A 20737-nucleotide genomic window follows, 5' to 3' on the forward strand; every position below is an offset into this window, starting at 1 on the left:
ATCTACGGAGGAGCAATTTGACCGCAACACATTCAGCGTCATGAAGGCTGTGGTTGTGTTCTTCCTAACTCTTATTTGCCAGTGGAATAATGTATTCGCGGTAAGCATAAGTTAAGTTTTTAAAAAGAGTTTTATAAAATTGTTTTAGAAGTTGCAGTATCTATGCTTTGGAAATTGCCCTTTAACATATCACCTTTGACCCCTTCTGCTTGTACGAGAGAGGCTAGACCACAAGAGCAGTTTTAATTTCCTTCCTTGTTTCCTTTTACCCGAAGAAAGATTTGATAACAATTATGCAATGAGTGATTTGTTTTTAGAGAGAAAAGCAATTCAAAGTTGTATTTTTGGGGAGCTTTTCATCGGTTTCCCGAACCACTAACATTGATATCGATGGCCTAACACTTGTTGGAAGCAATTTTTACCTGCTCTGTTTACTTTTTAGAGTTTGAAGCTTTCAAATGTCGTCAAAGTAAATAGCGCTGGAAGAACTGACTTCGAGTCTGAGCTTTTCAGATGGCCGTAGACAAACCTATTTGAATGCTGCCCATTAATCCCAATTTGGGGGGTTTTGATGTTTTATTTGGATGACTGACCAAAAAGATGAAATTTATTTTCAAAATAAAAGATATTTTTCTCTTTTAGCATAATACAGACCAAATCTGTCATCTAATAACTTCTCATTAATTTAGACATTATACCTGGTGATTATTCAACTATCTTTACAAATTCAGCAACAGATCCCCCCTTTTCAAATTGGATAATCCGGTTCGGATAATCCAAAACAGCGATTTGTATTTCCTTATTTTCTTTTGCACGAAGAGAAATTTGCTAATAAATATAAAAGGAATGATAAGCAATTTAAAGTTGAAAAGTCAAATACATGTAAAATATTTCTGATGAGTTTTTCCTCATTCCCCAATCATTGAAGACGACATTGATGGCCTAGCATGAATGTTGGAAGCGAAACATGCTCTGTTTACTTTTTAGTGCTCAAAGCTTTCAAATGTAATCCAGTGACTACAGAAACTGCACACAAAAACTGAAACTGCACACATTGCACACTTTGTCAGCACTCTTTCACACATGCACACATTTATATTTGCTTTTGCACACACACAAGATCTTGTTGAGAACTGCCCCGCTTTGCAGATTGGTATATAGGTAGGAATGACAGTCCAATCACCTCCAGATAGCCAAATCTCAATTGAGAAACTTCCAACTTTCCATTAGGGATAGGATTTTCAACTTAATGAAACCATTGTCATTAGTTTGATATTTGGTTGCCCTGAAATTAAAGCTATGTTATGTTTCTCTGTAATTGATGTTATAATATTAGTTGTGTTTAATGAAATTTAAATGAAATTAAACTGAGCCCAGGTGTTCCTGGAAAAGTAGGGTGATCCCAGTGAGGATGGCTCAGTGATTAGGGATACTGACTACCGATCCAAGGGTCTGGGATTCAAGTTTGTAATATGACCAAACTTTCACCCAGAGTGAAGGGAAATGCCAGCTCTCTGCAATTCCAGTGATAGGAATAAGGAAGTGTGGTCACATTGAGAGGAAGGAATAGGACACTTCTTGATAAACAGCTTCCCGTTGTCCTAAAAGCTACCTGCAGATGTAAGGTAGCAACAAATAAAAAATGCCATAAAGGGAAGAAATTAAAGTGTCATCAAGTAGCAAATGAAATACTTTGTCTGGTTAATTTCAAGATCTTTCTAAGTTTATTCTGAATTTTATATAAAGCTTGATTGCATTGAAATTTGATGTTTGAACATCACATGATTAGCAAAGACTTGGTTTAATTTTTTAGGCAAATACTCCCTCTCCAAGCTTCAATGATCCACTTTTTCCACTGCAGTTTTATCTGGTAAGTAGGATTTGTAGAAAGTATTCTAGAAGGCATTTCTTTGGAAAACTGCTATTTTAAAATTCTTCAAATTTTATATGTCAGCTCCAGTTATTGTCATTTCAGTTAGTTAGACTGCTAGTAACATGCATTGAAGATTTATATCCATGCTTGTGAATATTGTTAATTATCAGGCCTTGCTCTAAGCAAAATGAAGGTGCTCCATAAAAAGAGCCCCTTAGAAACTCTAGGCGCTCTATTTAGCACCTTTAAATAAAATATCCTTGAGAGCATCCTTCAAGAGCTTTGGAAGATCAAGAGCTTCATATCGAAAGCTTTGGAAGAGTGTTAAATAAGAAATTCAACGGTGATACCAAAAAGCACCATAATATGAAACAACAAAACATGCAGCAAACACTATGTTAATACAAATATAGAAATATAGGAGAACGCATGGCTTTAAGTCAAACATTAACTTTATTTCCCTTTTTATGCTATCCATTCTATAAGAGACACTAGAACATCTACTACTCACTCACGAAAGCAAATGAAAACTGAAAAGCAATGCGGTAATTTGGACGGAAATGTGATCTCTGATTTGCAAAAATGATTTTAAATTATTAAGAAAAACAGAAAATAATGAGGGTTGATGGCCTGTGACCTTGGTGGTTATTAGAGGGTTATTAGATTAAAAATGGTATCGAAAAACCAACGTTGAATTTGCTGAATTTTTTTCTCAAGGGGTGATCTTACGCAAATCATAATATTGCGGTCTATTGGGAAGATTGTTTATGCTTGATCAAGTTTATTAGACAAAGGCCAAGAAATTATTTTGCTCCGTGGTAATATTGTTTTGACGCTTTGAGGGGCTCTATAAATCGCTCTCCAAGGCTTCTTTTTGGTGCGCTGTAGGCGCGCGCGCTCGATCGAGCGCCTTTCCGGGCAAGGCCTGAATTATCTCTGTTTACAGTCACACACCCCTTGCAGTCAAACTCTCTTATAATCACAACTTGTCAAGTAACATTTGATGTAACTTTAACTTCGTCTTCATTAACAGGACAAAAGTGTTCCTACACTTCGTGGGCAATTATTAACAGATTAGGCTAACAATTTCATGTTTTTCATGTATTAGTTAATCAGCCAATAACAGGCAGGATGGAAAAAATGGATAGCAAATTCAATGATCTGGAGCAATTGAGCAAATATTTTATGAGCATAGTTCAAACAAGAAGGTTTCTTAGAGTGCGCTTCGTCAGATTAAATTTGTCAATTTTAGGGTGAGAGGTTTGGGATTATCATCTTCACTCAATCTGCAATGAAATATCATTATTTTGATATCATTTTTAAAGATAATTTTGAAATTTCTCTTGTTGAATAATCTTTGCTACCAAATTTCATCACAACTACCCATTCTTCAATGTAATTTCATCACACACAATTACACTACTGTTTCAAAAGTATTCTGCCACCTTGTTCAGAATGGTGGCTTGTTTTGTGGACTTTTCAACAAAACAAAACACTTGAATGCATGATTTGGATGAAATAGGCATACTTTGTAGCAAATTTTGGAAGAAAATTCATGAAAATCTTTCTGACATAATAGGAGGCATCATCAAAAATATGTTTAATGAAAACCATGCGTAAAGGAGAAACATTTTCAATTGAGATGCAAGTTAGATAAGATGCAGCCACACAACATCTATGAGAAGCAAAAGCTCAGAAAACAAACCAAGTTTGGCAGCAAAGGAACAAACAGAGAAGTTGATTACAAAGATTTATTGTCAAACAGATTTTTCCATGGCTAGTCTCAAGTCCATGGCTTGAAAATGGTTGGCCTCATCTGAAAAATATTTTTAAACCATGGCCAAAATGATTGTCTGATAGTTTTTAAGGTTTGACACAAAATTCCACAAGAGTACCTTGTAAGGGTAAACCCAATTAGATGCATCCATTTCAAGAAGGTTTAATGTTGAATATAATTTTCGATAGCTCACTGCTACCCGATAAAATTTGGAATTTTGAAACTGTTAAATGACATTTGTTCCTGTAATATTTGAACAAATGGGAGGTTTTATTTGTTGTTTTTTTGCTTCCAAAAAGTTCCATTTGCCATTTGAAAGCACAAATAGTTTGCATAACAATAGGTAATATTATCATTTACATATCATTTCCTCCTACTTTGTGGAAGTGCAATAATTTTGAAATACACCAATACCATTTTGATCACAATTCAGTACCACATTGACCAAATCTTTTTGGATCCTTCCCGGAGACAAAATGTTTCTTTACCCAGACAGCAATATAAAGTGCTGGCACATGCTGTTTTTATGAACTTTAAGCAGTTGAAGTCTGAATATTCTTACTGCATTTATCAGGGTTCTATAAAAACACCCAGGCATATGCAAACTGTTCCTGTCAATTTTTTTCTATTAACTTAGTTTAAAGTCAGCTGTTCAGATTAAATCTATCTGCTACTGTATGTTAACCTACAGGAATGTATCATGTAAAAAAGTTGTAGATGGTAAAGGTAAACTAATATCAACATTATGTACATTGATTTTTTGTTTCAATAATTTTTAGAATGAAAGATATGGGGTGACAATGAATATACACAAAGCTTGGGAAAAGGGACTGACTGGAAAAGGTGTCACTATATGTATAAATGATCCAACTGGTGTTGAAAAGGACCACAGTGAGATTGCCTCTAAATTTGTGAGAAGCACAGAAAATATCTTCAGCTTATCTCTGTTGTTCCTTGCTTTATTCCTTGCTTTATATTCAATTGTAGTAAAGTCCCGGTGTTGTTCACTTTGGATTAGATGTATTTGTTGTTTGTATGTGTGGCTGTAGTTCTTAAATATACATTAAACCAACAATTGAATAAAAGTTATTGCCATTTATTACCATATGGATGAATAAAATATTACCATATGATATTTGGGCATATTTATCAGTAATAAAGAGATAGCATGCAAATAGTTCAATAAAAAAGGAAAGCAGGAAAAAATGTGATGGAAGAATTCCACACAAGAGAAGGTGTAAAAGATTAGAAAAAGATACTAATACAAAATAATCAGAGCAGAAATGCTTTGCTTTGAGTCCATGTGGAAATAGAGTCTCCAATTGAGATTAATCCTTTTTTGTAAAGTCTTTTTATTTGTAGCATCTTTGTCTGCAAATAGAAGTCCTAAAAGTGAGCATAATTGGTATAATTTCCTTTTTTATTTTCATTTAAGAAAAGTAAAAGCACTCTACCCCAAACACACTCCTCCCAACTCTATACTCCTACAGCTTGCTGAACTTGTACTTGCTACCAATGGTTTCTCACTTCATCATAAATACAATGCTCAAGCTGGTGAGGTAGCAAACTTGGATCAAGATATGCTTGCCTCATTGTTGGCTACCAAGCATCAGCCAACAGTATGATTGGATCGATGACATTGTTAAACTTCAAAATTTCATTAACTTTGTTTGCAGTTTTCTTCATGCTCTCAAATTCACATTTGAAATGACAGAGACTAAACTGCCATTCCTGGACATTTTGCTATCAATCTCTGGCGATTCTATTTCCGAATCTATATGTTGCAATGTTTCATAAAGTTCTCAGCTTTTTCGACTACTCATCATCACGCTCCATCAAAAACAAAGAGCGTTATACCTTTCTCTGAATTCCTTCGTCTACGGAGCTTAGCTCAGACGATCCTGATTTCCAATACAAAGTCAAAGAAAAGAGCACTTTTTTACAAACAATGATTACCTCTTGAAGGTGGTCAAACTTGTTTTGGAAAAGGTTACTAAGATTTGACGCCAAGAAGCCATGAAGCCTCGAAAGGAAAAACAAAACTTAAAGATAATACCATTGACCCTCACGTATCACCCACTTTTATTTTCTCTAAATAAGATAATTTACAGGAACTTTGGAATACTGTGTTGTGATGAAGTAAAAAAGCACATTTTCCTGTTACCACCATCAATGGCTTTTTTATAAGACTTAGATTCAAGAGATATGCTTGTAAGATATAAGCTTATTTGCAAACCAATGTCTTGGTATACATGCTTGTGGTTGTTCCAATGGCAAAACATGTAGATATCTCACCCAAAATACTGAAATATCCGCAACCAATTTTGATATCCCTTTTGCGTCCCACTTTTGCGTCCCACTTATGCGTCCCACTTTTGCGTCCCACTTTTGCGTCCCACTTTTGCGTCCCACTTTTGCGTCCCACTTTCGCGTCCCAATTTCGCGTTCCACTTTTGCGTCCAATTTTCGCGTCCCACTTTCGCGTCCCATTTTCGCGTCCCAATTTCGCGTTCCACTTTCGCGTCCCATTTTCGCGTCCCACTTTCGCGTCACATTTGTTGTCTTGTTCTTGTGTCACATTCTTGCGTTGCATTCTTGCGTCGCATTTTTGCGTGGCATTCTTGCATCACATTCTTCTGTCTCATTCTTGCGTTGCATTCTTTCCCTTGTTCTACTTAATCAAATTTTTTTCTAAATAAACTTTTTGCTTGCTACTTCTTTGTCACTGATATATGGTTACGCCTGAAAAATTTTATAGAAATATTAATTGATATACCTTTTATTTAATGATCGTCTTTGTGTGTATAAACTTTGCATTATTTTTTATTCAACAATCTCTCTTGCTCGCTTTGCAAGCTGAAGTAAATCGGTGCAAAGAAGGACGAAGGAATTTTAGTCTGATAGTCGTTCGTCAGTGAAGCACCTTTTATTTGAAAACCAAACCAACAAAGAAAATCGTTAATTTGATTTAGTACTGGAAACGTGTATTTAGGAGGGACTTGAAATGAATGAGCCCCACACTCTTGGTAACTTTGCTTTCAACTGTTTGACTGTAACCTAACCATATGCCCTACTGTAGGTGGTTGAGGGAAGTTTTGATTACAAGACCAATAGCTCTGATCCGACTCCAGATAGTCCTGCGCTGTATGAGTAAGTGGTTTCAATTTGCTATTTTTTGCGTTATTTCTGCAATTTTTAAGAATTTAAAGCTATTTTAATATTTCTAGATGATATCTTGCATTAAGAGAATATCCAGCTTGCATTGCTTGCACTGCTTAGCCCATGCAATGCTACAAATTGTTGAAGAGAGTTCTTTCCCGTTGTTTTTTCTTTTATTTTCCTTGATTTGGCAATTTTTCAGAGCATTCTTTTTGGCAAGAAGCATACGGTAAATTTGGCCAAGTTCAAGATATTTTCGATTTGAGCATTGAACAACGCTTAATAGTATGCTTAATTCATTGACCTTAAGATAAATTCAACTATTCAATCTACAAGATTCAATAGGTGTATGGTTTAATTTACAGATTAAAAAAAATTCTTTTTGTTAGGACTTGTATTCTTTTGTTTAGTCGAAGAATTTCCCGTCGATAAGATCGAAAGGGCATACCTCAAGATAAGATTTTTCCCAGGCTGGAAATATGTATAGCACTATCCATATTATTTATTGAGTCGCAGTGTACTTATAAACATTATGCCTGTTAAGTATAATGTAGTTTAAACTGTTTTATTTTCAGACATTGTTTGCATTTTCCTTCCTTCCTTTCACAGTGTCAAAGTGATATATCCCTGGCAATATTCTTCCCTAGGTTTCTCTGTATTTCTTATCATATCTGGTACTTCAAAGTACCAATTCATGGCTTTCCCATATGGTGTCTTTCTTAGATGTCTGTCCAAATGCTTTCCCTCAAGTATTTCTCACATCTTTCTTTTTTTCTTTCTCTGCATTCTTTGCAGAATTGATTGTTTCCAAACCTCAGTAGCTTGGTGATATTCTGCTTAGCTGTTTTCGGTGAAACCATTCAGAGTTGTTTGTCTCCTTTTTCGTCAGAGGGCTCTGTTCCAACTGAAAATCAGTCACCTGATGATTGTATTAAGCACGAAACTAAGTGTATCAACTTAGAGCAGTCTTGTTCTTCCCCTCAAATCAATTATAACTCTATCTGCTTGTAATCTTTACCAAGTACAGTATTCTAGCAAAATTTTCTTTGTATAAAAGTTTTGTTTGAGACCCAAGAAGTCATATGTACTAGGCATGCAATGCTTTGTTACCCTGACCGACCCTGGGGTGCTGAAGCTACTCGTTATTGAGCCTCTAGAGGGATATACTGCCATTCACAATGACTGATGGGATGCCATACAACATCTCAAAACAACTTATACAGGTTAAGATATCATTTTCTGTAATTGGCACTATTTTTGAACTGCTGTGCCGTGATCAACTTACCAAAATCAACTACAATTTTGGAAAGATTTTGTCAAGATTTTTCACCCCTCTCTCCAGTTCAATGTTGATATCTTTTCTTCTAAAAAAACAAGCGCTCCAACTTTGAATGGGAGCAGGGGTGTAGGGTAAAGGCTGGACTATAAATGAGATTTGCGAGTATATGCGAGTGCGATCTCGAGACCAATAACACTTTAGCGCTGCAGACCTACCATATCTCATGCATTTTAAGTTATCGGGCATTTGAGAAGGGTTAGACAGTAAAAAGTGCAATAGAAACAATAAAAATACTTAGACAAACTAATTAACTTAAGATGCCACATATTTGGGAATATAAACTTCATAGATAGAAATTTTTCCATGTTTGAAAACCTCTTTTATTGCAGTGGCCCATTCTCGCATGGAACTGCAATGGCAGGTCTAGCTCTTGCTAAAGCAAATAATGGTAAATGCATAGTGGGAGTTGCATACGATGCCAAATTCTCAGGTTTGTAATTCCAAATTAATGCCAATTTGCTGTATTTATGCTACTTCCAATTCCGTCCGAAAGTTTTGTTGCCTTTTTTATGTCTTCCATTCATAGAATTTTTACCTTGGAGAAATGACTATCAAAAGAACAATTTAAAATATCTGTCTCCTTGTTAGATCAAATTGTCCACTGTGTTAAACCTCAGTTTTAGGGCTATTTCAAAGAGTGCTATGTTTTTACCCCTTGGAGCTCCGTAATCAGTATACAACAATTGTTTTTCCAGCATGTTAAAGAAGTTTTTCTCAAGATTGAAAAAAGGTTCTCTCGACGAAAGTGTCTTGTGCCTATATCCCTTTCCCTTTTTGCGAATTAACTTTTCGTTAGTGTGCTACGAAAATTCAGATTATTAGCATCCCCCATCTTGAATAAAAATAGTATTCCTATACGGTTAGTATTAATCAATTTTTGTTTATTGAGAGAATGCTTCTTTATTTTAAGGCATCAAGCATTATCTTGGTAGTTCAGAACCAGCGAACCCGAAGAGATTCGCATATATGATGGAATACGCACACCATATTAATGACATATATTTGTGTTCTTGGGGCCCTCTGTCAATTTACTCAGCATCTGTTGGATACGTAGAAGAGCCTATTGAAGCTGCAATAAAAAATGCCACTGAAAAGGTACAAAATACACATGTTATGTTATGTTATGTTATGTTATGTTATGTTATGTTATGTTATGTTATGTTATGTTATGTTATGTTATGTTATGTTATGTTATGTTATGTTATGTTATGTTATGTTATGTTATGTATGTTATGTTATGTTATGTTATGTTATGTTATGTTATGTTATGTTATGTTATGTTATGTTATGTTATGTTATGTTATGTTATGTTATGTTATGTTATGTAAAATACGAAATAAACCTTTTCCTTCCTTGATTTAATGAAGAAGGCACTGAATCACCTCTTATTTTTGTAGGGAAGAGGTGGTAAGGGCAGTATCTATCTCTTTGCTGCCGGAAACAGTGGGCAGTTCAACGGAAGTTGCGCTTTTGACGAATATGTTACCTCTATTTACACAATTGGCATAAGTGTTGTAACAGGAAAGAATGTAGGATCAAGGCAAAACATGGCATGTTCTGCTGTACATGCTGTCACTTATGCAAGAGATTTGTCACTAGGACTAAAGTATCCCCATGATCGCATGGTAAGGAGCTCCCTATAAAGATATTTGAATTTGAACCAAATATGTAGATGTTGGCAACTTATGAGCACAAGCTCTGGTCGTTAATTGCAAGTTACCTTTGCAATTAGAAAAATCTGCTATTTATAGAATCACAGGTAAAACAGACTTTCTTTTAAATCATACTAGCATATTTAAGATCTCATTTTTTCCATATTTTCTCTTGGTTCAAATCCTTGCCTTTTGATGATATTCCAGTTGCAATGAAAATTCATTGAGTTGGCGTTTGTTGTATTTTTTAGAGTTACCTTGCGATAAAAGGCACCATTAGAAGGTTGTAGCTTTGACTTGGTGCAAAAATAATGCATTTCGTAATATAAGATACAGGCTTCTCGTTTTGTGAAGACATTGCCCGTTACCCTTCTCCTCCACTCTCCGGATCCCTGTATTGCAACTGGAAGCATGTATTATCTAAAAGCTTATTTCGTTGATAAGGACTTTGATTGCTTTAGAAATTGGATACTATTAGATTTAGTAAAAGCATACGTAAATCACCGTAAATAGGAATGCTTAAACTCTCAAAAAAATTTCAAAAAAATACAGTGAATCACTACAAATATGACGTTTCTTCGCTGCTACATACTAAACAGGTCTGTAGGCTGACAACAAGGGATCAATTTTCTGAAATAACCTAATATTTTAAAATGTCTTTCAATAATTAAATTTCTAATCAAGGACTGTTTTTAACCTTATGTAATATATGCACCCGAGATTTAAAGGTCTCAATATTGATATTATTTCATCTACTGAAAACGTCACTTTCTCTAAACATTCAGAAGAGCTAAAATGTTATATGGAACAAAGTCTAATGAAGCTGTTATGCGATCATAGGTTTTTGATATATTTGAATTTGAACCAAACATGTAGATGTTACATCACAATTGGCATAAGTGTTGTAACAGGAAAGAATGTAGGATCAAGGCAAAACATGGCAAAGTCAGAAGCAGCCAGTCCCTTCCTCTAATGAAGCTGTTATGTGATCACAGTTTTTTTGCCATAACGTCTACATTATGGGTTTCTGAAAAAGGTTACTACATATACCATTCACCATGTAGAACTAAGTTATGTTTATGCCTAAGGTAATAGAAATGGGGGACTAATTGAAGCTACATAACTAAATTTTTGCAGCATCGCCTTCTACAAATAAGGGTGACAGTTTTATTCTTTCAGCCATCATGTGCATTACAAAATAAATGCATTGAGAATGATGGGGCATCATCTGGTGCCAATGCTGTAGCTGCAGGAATATTAGCATTGGTTCTTCAAGCAAAGTATGTTGTCTAGCCTATGTAGTGTCATAACTGATGTTCAAAGTTTACATTCCTTCTTTGTGAACTGTAATTCCCTTGACAGTATTCCCTGGCAAGAAAGCATACGCGCAAACATTTTATCTTGGGATTGTAATTCTGCTTCACGCCTGGCATCTGAGAGGCCTCCGAAAGGTGAAGCAATGAAGAAAAGTTTTCCTGTTGCCTCAGCCCACTTGAAATGTTTCTTTAATGTCAGTGATGACTACTTCTATAATATTGAGAAATATTAGTTCTAATATTGTTTTAACACATTATTATCACCAACAAGTTACTGGATTAGCTTGTTTAGATGCGGTTTTGAGACTATGATATTCAAAAATTTTTGGTAATGATAAAATTTTTGGTTTCTGTCCAAGCTGTTGAACACAAAAAAGCGCAAAAAGGATAAGTTGATGTTTTACAAGGCTTATGTCTTGGGGGGGGGGGGGCCTCTCCATTCTTCTCTATATCAGTTATCTTCCCTGTGCAGTTAGAAACACGACAACTTCCATGCGTGTTCATGATACTATCATGTTCTTAAGATGTAAGAGTTTAGAGGAGTCCTATCTATATTGACCTTAGTGATTTGGATACGATACGATACAAAGCAACTGATTAAAAAGTGTAGAAGATTCATTAATTCTTTCATACCCTGGCTGATGTATCAAATGATTGTAAAACTGATATTGATTTTTTCATTCTCATTTTATTTCATTTTAAAAAATTTATACAGTAATACCCTTTTAGCTATTTCTAATAGCATAGGATAGCATAGGATAGCATATGATAGCATATGATAGCATAAGATAACACGAGGTAGCACGAGGCAGCATAGGATGCCATTGGATATCAAAGGATAGCAATAACATAGGATAGCAAAGAAAAACATAGGATAGCAAAGAATAACATAGGATAGCATAGGATAGCATAGGATAGTATAGGGTAGTGAAGAATAACATAGGATAGCATAGGATAGTATAGGGCGGCAAAGAATAACATAGGATAGCAAAGAATAACATTGGATAGTCTAGGATAGCAAAGAATAACATAAGATAGCAAAGGATAGGAAAGAATAGCAAAGGATTGCATAGGATAGCATAGGATAGCATAGGAGAGCATAGAATAGCATATGATAGCATAAGAAAACACGAGGTAGCATGAGGCAGCATAGGATGCCATTGGATATTAAAGGATAGCAATAACATAGGATAGCAAAGAATAACATAGGATAGCATAGAATAGTATAGGGTAGCAAAGAATAACATAGGATAGCATAGGATAGTAAAGGGGGGGGGCAAAGAATAACATAGGATAGCAAAGAATAACATTGGATAGCCTAGGATAGCAAAGAATAACATAAGATAGCAAAGGATAGGAAAGGATAGCAAAGGATTGCATAGGATAGCATAGGATAGCATAGGATAGCATAGGAGAGCATAGAATAGCATATGATAGCATAAGAAAACACGAGGTAGCATGAGGCAGCATAGGATGCCATTGGATATTAAAGGATAGCAATAACATAGGATAGCAAAGAATAACATAGGATAGCATAGGATAGCATAGAATAGTATAGGGTAGCAAAGAATAACATAGGATAGCATAGGATAGCATAGAATAGTATAGGGTAGCAAAGAATAACATAGGATAGCATAGGATAGTAAAGGGGGGGGGGGGCAAAGAATAACATAGGATAGCAAAGAATAACATTGGATAGCCTAGGATAGCAAAGAATAACATAAGATAGCAAGAATAGCATAGGATAGCAAAGATTAGCAAAGGATTGCATAGGATAGCAAAGGATAGCAAAGGATTGCAAAGGATAGCATATGAAAGCATATGATAGTATAGGGTAGCAAAGAATAGCATAGGATAGCATATGATAACATAGGATAGCATAGGATAGAATAATTTTTGATAGCATAAGATAGCAGCCATCATCATTTCTCAAATTTATAAAAGAATATTAATCCTATATCCCACAATTTATGCAACGTTCATCAACGTTCATCATCAACAATCAGAATATTTTCATCAACATTTATTGTCTAAGATTTCAATCTTAATGTAATCCTACTGCTTTAGTCAACAATCCAGAACGATGACTTTTATTTTTTTATCTGACTTAATAAAAAAGTTAGACGCCAGCTTAATTAGATCTTTTTTTTTACGAACAATTTCTTAGCATTCTTTTTAATACTGTAGATTATCTCTCTATTGGTTTTATGAACGTTATGTAATGCGCCTTGAGCCGAGTGGATAAATGGCGCAATATAAATGCCTTTATTAATATATCATTATTACTATGAACATGAACGCGCTTAAATGGACTTCAGAACCATACACGTTATTTATCTTGTAAAAGACAAAATCACGATCTACGCTTTAGCGTTATACTTCGTACACTTACTAAAGAAAAATTCTGCATGTAGCATTTTGTTGCATTTTGATATTTTGATTTTGCTGTTTTCTAGTGAGGCAAAAAGGGTGATTATCTTCCGCGTCTACAAAGTAGAGCATGAACAGAATGCTAATAGCAGGTTCTAGGTTAAAAGACGGGCGGAATTGCCATTGGCTTTCAATCAAAAACCAAATAAAATAAATTATAAGCCAACTATTAAGGTTGGCTTCCACCTAAATCGCCATGCTCGCACAACTCCTTTGAAAGAGGATTCGATCAGAGCAAATCAAGTGGAAACCAAGCACGTCTGTAAAATACTCTTTTATATTCTGCTTCTTCATTTTAGCTCCAATCTTGGTTGGCGGGATGTGCAGCACTTGGTTGCTAGAAGCTCGTGTTCCAAGTTCTCTTCAGTCGAATGGAAAATAAACAAAGCTGGACTTCGATGTAAGTAGTGTTGACTTTGAAAAATCTACGACTAGCTCCTCAAAAAAGGCAAAATGTTATCAAAATATTTGATGCAAACATAAATATGTCCAGAATAACATACGGACCTTGGATCTTTTGCAGCTACTTAATTTTCATGGTCTTTCGTTGCCTCTCCTTTGTTGTCTGAGACTGACTACGTGCTGAGTAGATTGTCTCCATTGGTTTTTTTCAGTTTAAAGGACTCTTTAGTTTCCCTGCTGCACAAATGTCCAGTTACCAATAGCTATTTACCAAATTATTTTATAAAAGAAAACTTCTTTTTGCTAATTTCAGACAGTGACTTTTTTGGTTTTGGATTGCTCGATGCTGACGCCTTGACGACCAATGCCAAAAACTGGACAAATGTCGGGCAACATTTGGAATGCGTCATGACATTGCCAAATACACCGAAGCGGTATGCACGTATAACTAGAATGTTATTCACAAAGAAATATTTATGTTTAATCGCAAAAGGGGGTATTACTTGCTAGCCAGTTTTTTGTATCTTTAATCAAGCTCCGCTGTTATGAAGGGTTTGTAAAGACCTTTCAAAGCTAGCTATTACTTCGATGTTTTTATTACCCCTTAAAAACAGGGTTGCCAATGGAATTAACCAAAGAAGGCCAAAAAAATTATTACTGAAAAAGGGCAAAAGGCCAGATCTAAAGGCCAAAAGAAAATTTTTCAGGAAACTTGACTCTGAAAAAGGTAAATCTGGCAACCCTGGAAAAAAATTTGTCCTAGTCAAAGAAAATTAAAGTTTAGTGTCTTCCAAAAAGGAACATCCAATCCAAGGTTGATTTATCTTTTTAGTTTGAGCAGCTAAACAGTTGAGCCAAGCCTTCATTTTGGCTGTTACAACTTGGCAACGAACAAAACAATACGACGGAAATTAATTGAAAATATCGTTGGGATTCTCTAACCCGAATTTTTGAAAGCTAGTTTATCGGCAAATTAGCCAAAAGGACAGCTGGGTTTGTTTGGAAGTGCTAGCAAGTGCAATTTTTCCGCATTAAATTCTGGAATAGTCCAGCAAATAACTCGAGGTGAAGGTCAAAACCGCCTTTTGTAAACATGAGGCTGCTTCATGTTGGAAGAACAGAAATTGAAACAGAAGAACTTATGAAGGATGAAGATGATATGAAGTCTGAAGGGAAGCAGGTCAAAGAAAGTGACAATACATTTCATAATTTTCGTAAATTTAAATAAGTAATCACTGTGATGGATTGTTTTCTGTTTTGTATATTCTATCATGAATTAACTTGTAGTATTGATGGAGTTGCAACAACAACAGAAATAGTAGATTTGTCCTCATGGCCAAATCTCTGTGGAGGAGAGGGGAAAAGGATCAACTTTCTTGAACATGTTGTCATGCGGTTCTCCTTAAATTTTACTCGTCGAACCAACCTTGAAATTGAGGTCGAAAGCCCTGGTGGGAGCATATCTGTTCTTCTACGCTCAGGTGATTTGAGACAAAATATTGAGATAAATTCTGCTTTTCCGTTTTGAGATTACCGTTGACATTTTTTAGCACGTTGTTTCTAAACAATATGCTTATATAAATATAATTTGTGATTTGATGTTAGAAAAATGCCAAAATGATATGGATTTCTTGCAGGAAGGATAATGGATTCATTTCAGGAGATAAAAAACTTGTCAATAATGTCCTTACAGTTTTGGGGAGAGAATCCTCGAGGAAGATGGCAAATTAGGTTGAGAAATGTCAAACCAGATCCAAAACAAAATGGTAAACATTTGATTCTTAAACATTGTGATAAACAAGTTAAATTACCTACAAAGCGTAACAATCATTGTGAAAATATGCATTTATTTTAGTTTTTAGCAATATTTTGTGAAAAGTCCTCATTGCTTTTTATACTTCTGATATAGATGGTCACACACTATATATAAACACCTTTTAAGATATGAATGTACATCATTGATAGGTACCTTGTACAACTGGTCAATGAAGTTATATGGTACTGCCAATGATCCTATGGCTGGAAACACAGTAGTTGCATCGCAGATCAAGATAAACCAGACAAGTACAGCATCACCACCAACAACTAGTAAGTATGCTCCGCAATTTTTGTATGTATTTTTGCCTTTCCAAATCTGTCTTACAGCGCGTTTGCATGCCATTTTGTATCCTGAATTTTGAAAATTTTCTTTACATATTTCCTTTGAAAATAAATTTAGCTGGTTAATTTCTCGATTAGTTAAAAAGTGCAGTGGCATGCTCCGACAGGACATGAATGGGGAATTAAAGCGTCCCTTCCCTCCACTAGCTTACAGGTCCAGCCTGACCCGACTGGTACCACCTGGCAGGGTTCCCTAGCTCAGGGCTACGAGCTTCGGCTTCGAATTTCTTTTAAATTGTAATTCCTTTCGGAATACGTTGTTCTTATACATGGCTCTAATTTTCTGTTTCTAAACATATCAATGCGTCTATTGTCAAATCGAGAAAAGTCTTAGGCTAGAGTTAAACTATACCGGATTGCTATCGGAGCGGAGCAGAGCGGAGTAACTTCTACTCCGGAGGGATATTCAGGTTAGCAGTTGCACTACGACGCTCCGTTCGATCATAAGCCTTTATTCCTTTGCATTTCTGGTACACCAAATCCACCAGATTAAATTTTTGACGATATTTTCGAATCTATGTGCTGTTGCGAATTCTTTTTCAATAGCTATGCATAACATGACGAAAACAACCATGAAACTGAACTATAAATAATGGGGTTCGTAGGACGGATAGCGAGATTGTGTTGCTATCTGATGTGTTAAAGTATGTTTTTCGTCCAAGGGTCACTTCATTAAAATTTGGGAAGAAATGAAATCCAAATACGAAAATGTTTTGATGATTTCGATTTGGCATTATCCAACAGCAACAAAATCTCAGAAAGTGCCATTGCTCACTATCGATCGAATTGCTTCAATCAGAAAACAATAAGAAAATCCTTTGTTTCGAAGTGGAGCATATCGGATTCGTGCGATTACACTACAACGCTCCGCTACGGAGTGACTCCGATTTTCGCTACGGAGCGATTTTCGTATCACCTCCAGAGCGAAGTGATTTTCACTCCGCTTATCAGAGCGTTGTGTATCGGATTGGTGTGGCGTAGTGTAACTCAAACCCCTATCCGATATGAAAGTTACTCCGCTCCGATAGCAATCCGGTATAGTGTAACTTGCACCTTAGAAACTTTCAAATATCTTTATAAACATATTCGAAGAGAAGCCTTGAATGAACTTAATAAGTCTTTTTGTGGAGCCATCTTTTACTATGGTGGGGTGGGGTGATTAACCATATTTCGTAGGAAAAGGCAGTTAAAACAATCATTGAAACGATTCGATGCAAAATCTCGAATTAGTGCAATATTCTGTGGCATTGACGAGAACAGGTACATAGAGAAGGACGTTCTGTGGAAAACTATGTCACGAGATCTCTTCTTCTGGTGTCATGGTATCGAATGCCATAGAAGGATCACGGTGGATCATCTCTTGCAATCTTGCCTAGTTTTTTTCCATCTTAAACACCCAACTTTTTCTCCCCAGTCATCTCAGCCTCTATGATCTTTCTTTCTATCATGCCCAATGAAACCCCATTGCCTCCTCCTGACATTGTTCAACAGCGCTCTTTTCATTCCAATCTTGGACAAATTTCTTCATCCGTCATTGTATCACGAGATACGATGAAAATTTTTGTGATTGGTGGTTAGCGACTCTTAATAGTCTACAAAATCATTACCAATCTGATGCAAGATTTTCAAGAAAATAATTTTACAACTGAACCAGTCTAATTCTGCCAAGGGAAAGGGGGTTTTGGAAGTTTACGTGAACTTGAGTGAAGTCTTAAAAACATGGACGCATTTATAATTTGGGGGCCCTTTTTGACCGAGGGCCCCTAATTATCGAATTAAGCTGCCCTAAACTGCGTTACGCCACTGGTTATTGGCTATATTCTGGGTAGGGGTCTGCCGCGGGCATGTTCAAAGTGGTATCGTTGGCTAGACGAATTTCTACAAAAAATGATACCCTTGGGTAGACTTATGTTGAAAACGATACTCTTGGCTTGATTCATTTACCAAGCAATTCGAGTCAGCTGATATCTCAACATTGTTGAATTCAACCCTGAAACTTCAAAAGTCAATTTGTTTTATTTACTAGTTTTTAATCAACAAAAATGGGTTTCAGGATTGAATTTCTTCTTTCAGTTCCCTAGACCAATATTGTTAAAGGGAATCCTTGGCCCGACCTTGACTAGACTTAAATTGCAAAAACTATACTCTTGGCTAGACTAGAAGTCTGAAACACATCCCCAGGCACCTTCACTAAGGAAGAACCCCTACCCTTCCCCGTGAATGCTTTTTGTAATCGACCTTCTGGACAAATAACGACAAGAACCTAGAACATAGAACCTCAAGTGGTCAATGCATATATTGATTAAACTCAGTCCTGAGGTCAGAAAATAACCAACCAGTTGTTTGAAAGTAATGTAGCAAACAACGAACACTGCAACGCGTCGAGACCCAACAACAATAAACACACGTAGTTAACTATGGCTGATATTTCGCCCGGCATACGTAGCCTGCGTGCAGACTCTAAGACTGCTTTTGCTTTTTAGGCCGCTTTCTAACTCGGTTTTTGATTTTAAGTCTCTACCAGGGCTTTATTATTAACTCAACTGAAGATATGGTTTAGCACAGTAAATTGTTATATATTTGTTCACAATCTTAGTGGCGTCCCAAACACTACCCTCTTAAGGCTCATTTTCTTATTCGTGTTTTGAGCAATCCTTTCTTTATCCACATCATCGTCTCGTTTACGAGTTTATATTTTTCTTTTTAAAATCATTGCATGTTCAGCGACCTTTATGTTTTCTGTCACTCTTACTGTCAGTAAAGGTTTAGTAACTGTCAATTTATCTTACTAATTCTCATGCATAGATCTAAATTCCAAGGTTATTTTGCTAGCAAACATTTTATTTATGAAGAATAAAGAAACTTGACGAAAACCATCTGTATAATCGTTAAATTTAACAGTGAGCTCATCGACACCAAATATTGAAAAACAGTCAACGCCCTATTTCACAAAGCCAGCATCACTCTTAACTTCTACAGATCCTTGCACTGACAAAAACTCCCAACCTTGTGGAAGTGCAACAAGTAAGCTATGCAATTGTTAATTACACTTTCTGTCAAGAATGAGTTAAAACATTTCTGCAATGACAGATTAGGGAATGGTATTCTCGAATCTTTTATACAATATTTGATTTATTATCTTCTATTTCCTTAGATATATATCTTCTTTATTTCTGCTTGTGTATCCAAACATGTGTACACAATTCAAATAAAAATCCTCCTTTTATCTCCATTTTTTTACTAAGCCTTCATGTGAATGGCCGTGTTCTCTTTCAGCCAAAGAACCATCAGTGATGATTGCAGCGCTCTTGGTATCTTTCACATTCTTCAGTAATATTTTCTAGACTCAAAGCGCTCGTCTTAAATAAGACCAAATAAAGACAAGACCAAGAAATCGAAAAGAGATTAGTAAAAATTTGTGTCTTTTATTATCTTTTGCTTACCTTCCTCGGACCTATTCACAAGCTCTTTTCACTAGTCCGCCCTTTAAGAGCTTGTTCCTATACTTTTCATTCCAGGAAAAACCGCGTTTTAGGGTCACCATTAGGAAAAACAGGATCACCATTTTAGTTGGGAGAATATGTTAGTTATCAATATTTCCTTGCGTCTCAAACTGCTGTTTCTTGGCTGATTGCTTTAATTTCTTTATTTTTTTCTTTACACCTTGATTTTTTACACCCATTGAAACCATTTAAAAAAATTGCTGGTATAGAGTTATGTTCGAAATGTTATTGCAACATTTAATTTATCTAATTATAGTTTTCTTATTTGACATAATTTGACGTACAACACGCTGTTTATTTACTGTCACAAAAAATTTATTTGTCAGACTTACATTTATGATGCATGTTTTAGAAAAGATTTTAGTATTGTAACATAGCAAGATGCTTGATTTGCAAATATCCGATACCTGTGATTTTTATTAAGCTAGTTTGCTATCTGATTTTGTAGATAATATTGAATATTTTTGATTAAATACATTTAAAGCATTAATCTTATAATGTCTTATACAATAAGCATACAGAGATTTAGCATATAGGCATTTATACATTGCTAAATGATCTTGTGATTGCATACAAAAGTTCAAGCAAACACGAATATTCTCTTCTTTGGCTGTTCTTGTGAATAATTTACTGCTACTGCAGAGTAACAATTTTCGATTCGTTTGTGAGAATTTAATAATTCGTGCTTGAGTCATTTGGTTTCATGCTCAATACCAGTTTGGCGCATTTGTTATGAAGAACTTGCAGAGTCTTCATCGAACATTGGTTATTTCTATCCCCCCAAACAGTATCTCCATAATCAAACAAACCACGTCTTTTTTCAAACCATAATCAACCCAAACAGTTTTATCCAGAGGCGGACTGGCATCAAACCTCTTGGGTTGCTATATACAGAAAAGGGGCCCGTACTACGTATAATGTAAGCAACAGGGGCGTTGTGGCTCCTAGGAAAGGGCCGGGAGAAAATTATCACAAGGGGGCCCACGCTTTTGTATGATATCTCCAATCACAAACCCAAGTCACCAAAAATAATATGTACCTGGAAACCATGCACCTATGTAATATTAAAAAGATGCCAGTTTTTATCATTTTTAAAGGTTCGTCTGCTATATTTGTTGGGGTGTAG

At 35.7% G+C, this 20737-nt stretch overlaps 1 protein-coding gene across 5 annotated transcripts; it reads left to right on the plus strand.

Moving 5' to 3' along the window:
* The first annotated feature begins 6 nt into the window (after positions 1-6).
* Positions 7-20219, plus strand: LOC135695300 (proprotein convertase subtilisin/kexin type 6). Of its 5 annotated transcripts, XM_065214345.2 has the most exons (16): positions 54-100; positions 1814-1870; positions 2982-3126; positions 4430-4561; positions 6730-6800; positions 8478-8578; positions 9059-9243; positions 9546-9773; positions 10980-11080; positions 13846-13946; positions 14262-14382; positions 15236-15429; positions 15586-15714; positions 15914-16036; positions 19010-19132; positions 19385-20219. In XM_065214345.2, the coding sequence occupies exons 4-16, from the start codon at positions 4451-4453 to the stop codon at positions 19450-19452; spliced, it is 1656 nt and encodes a 551-aa protein (XP_065070417.1). In that variant the 5' UTR covers positions 54-100; positions 1814-1870; positions 2982-3126; positions 4430-4450; the 3' UTR covers positions 19453-20219. The 5 variants fall into 5 exon arrangements, with proteins under 5 accessions (XP_065070413.1, XP_065070414.1, XP_065070415.1 ...); XM_065214341.1 differs by lacking the exon at positions 2982-3126 and having other exon boundaries at positions 7-100; XM_065214342.1 differs by lacking the exon at positions 2982-3126 and having other exon boundaries at positions 7-100; positions 19088-19132.
* Positions 20220-20737: the final 518 nt, after the last annotated feature.

This window comes from Rhopilema esculentum, chromosome 2 (assembly GCF_057945365.1).
Source record: "Rhopilema esculentum isolate cy_ngs chromosome 2, ASM5794536v1, whole genome shotgun sequence".
Taxonomy (NCBI): domain Eukaryota; kingdom Metazoa; phylum Cnidaria; class Scyphozoa; order Rhizostomeae; family Rhizostomatidae; genus Rhopilema; species Rhopilema esculentum.

Bases quoted from the DNA above. Each gene is read 5' to 3' on its own strand.
- LOC135695300 (XM_065214341.1), top strand. From the start codon at position 41: ATGAAGGCTGTGGTTGTGTTCTTCCTAACTCTTATTTGCCAGTGGAAT. The intron at 8,579-9,058 runs GTTTGTAATTCC...CTTTATTTTAAG, and splicing joins ATACGATGCCAAATTCTCAG to GCATCAAGCATTATCTTGGT. The intron at 15,430-15,585 runs GTGATTTGAGAC...GATTTCTTGCAG, and splicing joins ATCTGTTCTTCTACGCTCAG to GAAGGATAATGGATTCATTT.